The sequence below is a fragment of the Pituophis catenifer genome, unplaced genomic scaffold, assembly GCF_029215685.1.
Source record: "Pituophis catenifer annectens isolate HBS135680 unplaced genomic scaffold, rPitCat1.0.hap2 SCAF_3, whole genome shotgun sequence".
NCBI classification, from domain to species: Eukaryota; Metazoa; Chordata; class Lepidosauria; order Squamata; family Colubridae; genus Pituophis; species Pituophis catenifer.
This window is the reverse complement of record NW_027256883.1, coordinates 143,390,155-143,398,384: the sequence shown is the minus strand read 5'-3', so window position 1 is coordinate 143,398,384 and position 8,230 is coordinate 143,390,155. Positions and strand designations below refer to the sequence as shown.

The 8,230-nt window shown below is 35.9% G+C and overlaps 1 protein-coding gene across 1 annotated transcript; it reads left to right on the top strand.

Annotated features, from left to right (window-relative positions):
* The first annotated feature begins 270 nt into the window (after positions 1-270).
* Positions 271-7,312, top strand: FPGT (fucose-1-phosphate guanylyltransferase). The gene is made up of 4 exons (XM_070941266.1): positions 271-386; positions 1,972-2,139; positions 3,422-3,514; positions 5,163-7,312. The coding sequence occupies exons 1-4, from the start codon at positions 308-310 to the stop codon at positions 6,605-6,607; spliced, it is 1,785 nt and encodes a 594-aa protein (XP_070797367.1). The 5' UTR covers positions 271-307; the 3' UTR covers positions 6,608-7,312.
* Positions 7,313-8,230: the final 918 nt, after the last annotated feature.

Here is an 8,230-nt window from a genome sequence, read left to right as displayed (position 1 = left end):
ATCCAGCTGGGATCCTTAACCTCGGGATCTCTCCCCCCCTTCCAGCGTTTTTCCTTCTGCTCCTCACTCACCGACTCCCTCCCCATCCCAAGCGGCCCCCGTGGCCTGCCTTCCCGGGACGGAAAGTGGACCCCAGATTCAAGAGACGCGGCCTGCCGGTTGCCAAGCAACCGGTTTGTTCCGCGCGGCGCCAAGGCCTACTAGGCCAAGCCCGGCCCCGTTAAGGAAGAGGCGGCGGCATCGTCGGCTTCAGGACGGAAGCGAGAGAGACAGAGAGAAAGAGGGCGAAGCGGCGCCCGACCCCGGGATGCCGCTGACGGGAGAGGCGGAGGCGCGGCGGCGCCGAGCGACGCGGAAGAGGCTGGAGAAGTTCGCCGGGTTGAGAGGTGGCTGTCTGGGGCTGCAGCATGGGCTGTCTTGGTTCAATATCTTCTGAATGGCTAGCCGGGTGGGCGGCTGTGGGAATAGGGACTTCTGCGTAATTGCTGGTGCAGAAACCAGCGTTCAGATTCCACCCCACCCCCCCCCCCTCCATTATTTCGGTGGGTGAGAAATGCTGGGGGGGGGGGCGCTTAAAATGCCTGCATCTTGGGCGTAGTCGGAAGGCCTTTGCTATCACACAGCTTTGCAGACTATGGATTTGCAATCACCTAAATCATAGTTTACTGAACCACGCTTGGATAAAGTGCTAGTCCCAAACTTGGCAGCTTTAAGACTTGTGGACTTCAACTCCCAGAATTCTCCAGCCAGCTATGCTATGCATCTATGCTGCCTGGAGAATTCTGGGAGTTGAAGTCTACAAGTCGTAAAGCTGCCAAGTTTAAAGACCTCTGTGCTAGTGGCTAGGTTAGCTCAACGTGTTAAACCCGAATCAAACTGTTTTAGTATGACAGTATGAACCTGCTTCTGTTTCTGATGAGACTTCGTAAATAAATGAATTCAACGTTCTCTTTCTTTATGTTGTGGCAAGTAGTTGATGTAAAATTTTATAGTTCCGTTCATATATTGGCTCTTTGTAAAAGAATGAGCACGTTGGTTGTCATTCACTATAAAAAATAGTGTTCTCATCTTGATAAAGCTAAGCATATCTGACCAACAGATAGACTCGAAAATTTGTACATGCAATAAAAGCATTTTAGTTCTGTGCGAAGTAGGGGACTGCAAAACTCAGATTTGGGAGCGGAATATTCCAGTGAACGCCAGATATTTCTGTTGTGTTCCAACACTGTTTTTCTTCCAACCACATTTACTTCTGAAAATTGTCATACCCTTTCCTTGCTTCCCAAGCATAGGTTTTGTACAGCAGTGGAAAAGCATCCAACATATTGACACATTTCAATATGTTGGAGTGCATATAAAGCACCTCTTTTTGAATGGCTAAGCGCTTTTGCAGGCTCATATAACATGGATTTTCTTATGTCCAGTAAAAGCAATTTTGCAAAGAGTGATCAGGAAAAACAATGTTTGATAAAAATAAGGTTGAGATTAATATTGCATGCTTTCCAAAGAAATGCAAACAGAACACCTTTTTAATAGAGCCACAGAAAAGATACAGCTACTTTAATCATTTAATCATTAAAGAAGTGCTGCATTCATGTACCCACACATATACCAAAGTACCTTTTCCAAATCATTTTCAATACATGCATATCTTTTGGCACTTTAGGCAGCAAGAAAGAAAGTTTTAATGGATAACTATACATTGAATCAGGTGAACCTGAACCCAAGGTGAATCAGGTGAACCTGAACCCAAGGAAGGAGAAAATGGTTGAACTTTAGTAGCTAACTGCAGTGTAAGTAAACTGTAATATTTTATGGCAGTGTTGGACGAATAACACTAGCAGCCAATTGGGAGTAAGGAATAGGAATCCAAATTCAAGGATTTTGAGTCTTGTTTGGGATAAGAAGAACAACATTTGAAATCAGTTTGGTAATTATATCCCTTGTAATAACATTTCCTTTTTCCAATAGGTAAAACTGTGCAGACTGGAGAGTTTTGGGATGTTGTTGTAATAACAGCAGTTGATAAAAAGCAAGAAATAGCTTATCAAAAACAATTATCAGAAAAGTTGAAAAGAAAAGAATTACCCCTGGGAGTGAATTATCATGTTTTTGCTGATCCTCCTGGACCAAAAATTGGTAGGTTCTGCAATTTAGAGAAAATTAATATTAGCAAAATAAAACATATATATATCCATACATACGTTCAAAACATAATACAGTCCTTCTAGAGATGGGGCAGAGCATTTGTAGGAAGGATGAGCAGAACAAGCGATGGAACTTATGCCAGAAATTGGAATAGAAATCTGAAAAAGCAGAATTTGCACTGTGAGGTCATAATGTAATCTCAGTTTACTGCAGATATCCATTCATGATGCTCTTTCACCATCATGACTGTGTTGAACTTCTGCATGTGGGAAACAGTAGAATTGGAAAGGCTGTCATCATTCAAACTAAATTAAGTACTTCTGTTTTCTTTCATTAAAATCCATGGAATTTAAAAATACATTAGCTGGCTTCTGACTCAAGTTTGTTAAGTTTAACTTTTCAATCATCTGGTGAGCAGAAACTGAGACAGTTTGTTGTTAAATGTTCAGTACAATTTGATTAATTTTCAGACAGATAAAAAGGTTCTCCTTCTGGTGCATATTATGACAGCTGTATCTTTTACTGAAAGATTTCCAGAATGTCATTAGAAGCCAAATTATATTAATTAAACTTTCTAAAATATGTTCAAATACTATTATTATGCTTCTTTTGATTCAAATGTGAAATTCCATTGCCATTAATGAGCTGGATGTTCTTTTGGACAACATGTCAATTGAATAGACTCTTAAGGATTTTTCTAGTTTAGGTAGTATTTGTATTAAATTTTACAGTGTTTCAGTTTATGAAAACTTTTTTCCTTTAAAAGCATTCTAGGGAAAAAATAGAGATCTGGACATGAAACATATTTGAGATCAGCTCCATGATTTGTGTTGCATACTCAGCATTTTAAAATATATATAATTAAATATAAATATATAAAATATTTCCATTTTATAGTTTTCAATCCAAACGTTTAAAATGTTTTAAACATTTCACAGTAGGATCTAAACAGAAGAAAGTTCTTCTCATAAAATAGATTCATTCTTGAAAAAATAGTTTTTCATTTTGTTTGACTGATTTGGCAAATAGGTAACATTTCCATGGCTGTTGTTTGATGTTAGAGTTACAGAGATTACAATTGAGAGTTTCCAGTTATCTTTTCCATGACCACTGTAAAAATGATGATGACTGATCCAAGTTCATTTAAATTTTGTGGTGGTGTGTGATTTGAAGTAACATGACTTTCAAAAGATAGGTGTATCAGTTGGTTGCAAACTAATCCTGTTAATTCTTGTTATTCCTAAATTTAAATATGTGTTGAAATGTTTTGTAGGAAATGGTGGATCAACACTTCACGCCCTTCGGTGCTTAGAAGAGCATTATGGAGATAAATGGGATACCCTCACTATCATATTAATTCATTCTGGTAATTTTTATCCATCAACTTATCTTACTTGTAGGGTATGCGTCTGTTTGTTTTTTCCCTGAAGAGGGTAGTGAAGATAAATTGGGTTTCTTTTCACTACAAAATTATGCTCAAAGTCAGATAAGCATATTTAGGTTAAATTATAACCTGAAAATGTGTTTAAAATTCTGTTCAAAACTCCTTAGAGAAAGGAAGGATTGTAGAACAAATAATAGTATTAATCACCCACAAAAATTTAGTTATTTATAATTTACAAAAAACTTGAAAGAATAAAGTATGACATTGGTATATAATTTTGAATTTGGAAATCCTTTATGATTTTTGGCAGAATTATTTTACAACTCACTAGAAAGCAGTCATTTCAGTGTCCCTGTGCATTAGAATATGATGAATCACTGATTCTTTGGTTTCTTATATTAATGTTTGGAAGTAGAAAAAGACAATCTGTAACTTCCTCCACACAATGTAAGTGCTGAATATAGGATCACAGCCTTTTTAAATGAAGGTTTATAGCAAATAAGTGAATTGTACAAGTTGAGGGTTCTCCCAGAGTTTTCATAATGGAAATGCGGGGTGCAGGAGTTCACCAGTTTAACATGTATGTTAGCTGTAACCTATCTGAAGAGTCCGCCTTTGTGCTGGTTGTACATTTGGCAGTCTATGTGAGGTATCATTTAAAGAGGGTTTTACAACTACAGTTCATGCACAACAAAGCCATCCAGGTTTTTGTGCGAGTTGAACTGCATTACATAGAAACGTGTTTCTGAGTTTGATGTAAACTGCTATTGTTAACCTATAAAGCTTTGACTGAAGTTCTCTGACCATGCCAATCTCCTCACAATTTTTCTTTCTTTGCCGTTTTTATAATTATATTAACTCTTTTATCCTACAACTCTATGTAAATTGCAGATGCATTGTTTTTAAAAACATTCTGTCACTGAAATATTTTGTAGAATCTTTGTCCGATTGAGGTGGTTTTATTTAGAAATTACCCAGGTCAATGCTTCTCTGTTCTTTGGGTTGGGCCTTATAGTCTTCTCTAAACAGTTGTGAAGACATTACTCCTGTAAGAATTTGCAGAGGAAAAAAAAAGTGGGGGGGAAGCAAGTCCATTCATGAATAGAAGAGCATTTGCACTGCACTGGACTAATCCTATATATACTGTATAATTTTAAGAAACAATTGAAGCAATGACTATTTTAAAGTATGCAGTATTCTACTATTTGCTCTTTATGCAACATCTAAAAGTAGCACTTATATCAAACTAAGTAATTCTTAAGAATCTCATCATTTCAGAACAGTTGAGGACAGCTATCAGAATTTGAATGTAAACTTTTACTTGCTTTGTAAATATTTACAACTTTTAAAAACAATACAACCTGTTCTTAGCCTTTGTAATATTTGTATCTAAAATCTACTGCATCCTAGGTTTCAGATATTCTGAATATTCTAAGGGTTATTAGGGGAAGTTACTAATAAGTATGTGTTTTCACAGATCTTTTTCATACATCATGTTAAAATATTTACACAAGATATTAAAAAATCAACCTCAAGTAAAATTCTTTAGAATCTCGATGCATATGAATATGAATACAGGCATGCTTTATTTATAGTAAACATTCTTCATTTTTTTCCTGTTTTTATAAAGGTGGTTATAGTCAACGTTTACCGAACGCCAGTGCCCTGGGAAAAATTTTCACAGCTTTGCCTTGTGGGGATCCAATTTACCAAATGCTTGATTTGAAATTAGCCATGTACATTGATTTTCCTGCTTGTATGAATCCAGGTGTTTTGATTACATGTGCAGATGACATTGAATTTTATAATATTGATGCAACAGAACTCCTAAGGTTTAATCAGCCTGGATTTACTGCATTAGCTCATCCTTCCAGTTTGAGCATTGGTACAACTCATGGAGTTTTTGTATTGGAGCCTCCATTACACCTGCTGGAAAAAGAACTTGACTACAGATCTTGTCATCTTTTTCTGCATAAACCTAGCATTGAAAAAATGTATCAGTCTGGAGCAGTGCATAAAAGGAGTGATTATCAAACATCACCTTCTGGAGACCTGGGAGATTCACTTATGGAATCTGAGTTTGTATATACAGATAGCTTATTTTACATTGATCACACCACTGCAAAACTTCTGCTAACATTTTATAAACAAATGGGCAAACTTTGCTATGAAATAGATGCCTATGGTGATTTTCTGCAGGCATTAGGGTCTGGAGCAACAAACGATTATGCAAAAAAGATGGAAAATGTCACAAAAGAATCAGGTCTAATAGAAATAAGGGAGAAAGTATTTAATATACTAAAAGATTTGCCTCTCAATGTTATACTCCTAAATAATTCCAAATTCTATCATATTGGAACTACTCGTGAGTGTTTGTTTCATTATACTTCTGATAGAAAAATGAAATTGGAGTTGGGTCTGCTGCCAGATGTTTTTAGCATCTGTTCAAACAAGGCAGAAGACTTGGATAAATCAGCTTGTATCATTCACAGTATGCTTAGTTCAAAGTGTTTTGTTGCACCTGGTTCACTAATTGAATATTCTAGATTGGGTTCCAAGGTTTCAGTGGGAACAAACAGTATCATCAGTGGCTGTTCCATTGACACAAAAGCAGATATACCCCCAAATACTTTCATGACAACCCTGAGCGTAAGAATTGATGGAGAATTAAGGTATGTGAGCATGGTGTTGGGCATAGAAGATAACTTGAAACAGAATGTGGCAAATCTTGCAGATATACACCTACTAAGTCTTTTCGGCATTGATCTTAAACAATGTTTAGAGCTTTGGGGCTTGAGAATTTCAGATGAGCTCTTTTCGGGGGACAAAACATGTTTGGGTTTGTGGACAGTTCAGATCTTCCCTGTATGCTCCCATTTAAGTGATTCAGTAAAAGTGTCATTAGGGATTTTAAACTCGGTACAAAATAAGTCCCCATTTAAGTTAGATAGTTTTAAGCTGTTGTCTATTGAACAAATGCTTTGCTACAAAGATGTTGAAGACATGCTGAAATTCCGGCAGCAACTTTATGAAGAAATCCATCTGCAGAAACTGAAAGAGAAATCTATTATATAGAAGTGGCTGAAAAATGGTACTTTCCCCCATATTTTAATTCAATGAGGGCTAATTGCTTTCAAGGTTTCCAAACCCCAGAAGCAAGCACTATGCATATTTTTGTGTTTCATTGAAGTAGAAATAATGAAACTGCATTAAGACTGTTATTGTAGCATAACATTAATAATGCAAAAAATGCAGATAAACTATTCTTTTGATGAAAACATTAATGAAATATTTCAAATCTATAAAAACACAAAGGAGGAAATTTTCTTCGCTTCATATTATTACGTTTTCAGGGTTTTTATTAATTCAAGTGGGAAATACAAGTTATTAATTAGGAATTTGATTGAAAACTACTTAAAAGTTTTTACATAGAAAAAGTTATTTCTGACAACATTCTTATTTTTCAGGGTTGTTCATTACAAATAAGCAATAAAGTTATTTCTTAAATGTATATTCATAACACTATTCTGTGTTTCATGTGTAAATCTGATGTTGGTTTACAAGGCTGCGGTGAAATGAAGCAAAATAAATTGAAATGTGTAAATTGGGTAATCAAGATTTTGTTTAACTGTATGAATGGTACTGAGACAACTGTCATAATCTGATCAATTATAGTTTCAGTATAGTTATAAATAAAATACCCAGTCTAGATAAAGATTATTAATAGTTCTAGCATATCCTGGCATTATCATTACCACATAATTATCAACTGCTTTCTAAAAACAGGTTAAATCTAAAATATGCAGCTTTAACCAATGTTTGTATAATAATCATGTCAAAATAATAAAAAGGTGATTTTAATATGCCTGTTTATTAGTCAATTTATATACCTGCCCATCTCGCATATTGTATGTACCGGGTGGCTTACAATTAAATAAGTAAAACATATCCATACAAATTGGGGTTTAAAAAAAAAAAACAGCTGGGTATCATAAAAACCACTATCAACATAACCAGGAGACAGGCTGCATTACATATTTGGAACCCCAGGTTCAAGCATAAAACCAAAAAAACCCCAAGTTTTCAAGACCTCACGAAAGATCAGCTGATGCTCAGAACATGTCCTTCCTGTCAGATCTGGAAGGATAGAAAATGGGAAAGGTTATAAATAACCTTGTTCCAAGTCATGAGGGTCCTGAAAGCAACTTGAAATGTGCCGAGAAGCACACTGGAAGCCAATGCAGCTTGCAGACTGGCATTACATGTGTCAAATGATCAGTCCCACTAACTGCCTGCGCAGGCACATCCCACATTATAGAATACTCTTCAAGGGCAGCCCTACATATAGCATATTGCAATACTCCAGTCTTGAGGTCACTTTCTGCAAGTTCTTTGATATCCATCTGACAAAATGAATGTATTATTTTCAACTACTAATAGCTTTTTAAAACAAAATTGCAATATTTACATGTATCTACAGTTTTCTTCTGTTAATCTTTTTTGGAAATAGATTCTGAGGACAGTCTAATCTAAAAATATAAATCGTAATTCAAATCGAGCTAAAAGTCTGAACAATTGAGAACATTACTGTACAAAAGTTTCAGGCATGAATCCAAAGCACAGAGCATTTTCAAAATATAAAATTGCCTCTCAAGTATCTTAAATCTGAAGTGATGCAAGCAAAAGCAATCTTCTCAG

Bases quoted from the DNA above. Each gene is read 5' to 3' on its own strand.
- FPGT (XM_070941266.1), top strand. From the start codon at position 308: ATGCCGCTGACGGGAGAGGCGGAGGCGCGGCGGCGCCGAGCGACGCGG. The intron at 387-1,971 runs GTGGCTGTCTGG...TTTTTCCAATAG, and splicing joins GAAGTTCGCCGGGTTGAGAG to GTAAAACTGTGCAGACTGGA. The intron at 3,515-5,162 runs GTAATTTTTATC...GTTTTTATAAAG, and splicing joins TATCATATTAATTCATTCTG to GTGGTTATAGTCAACGTTTA.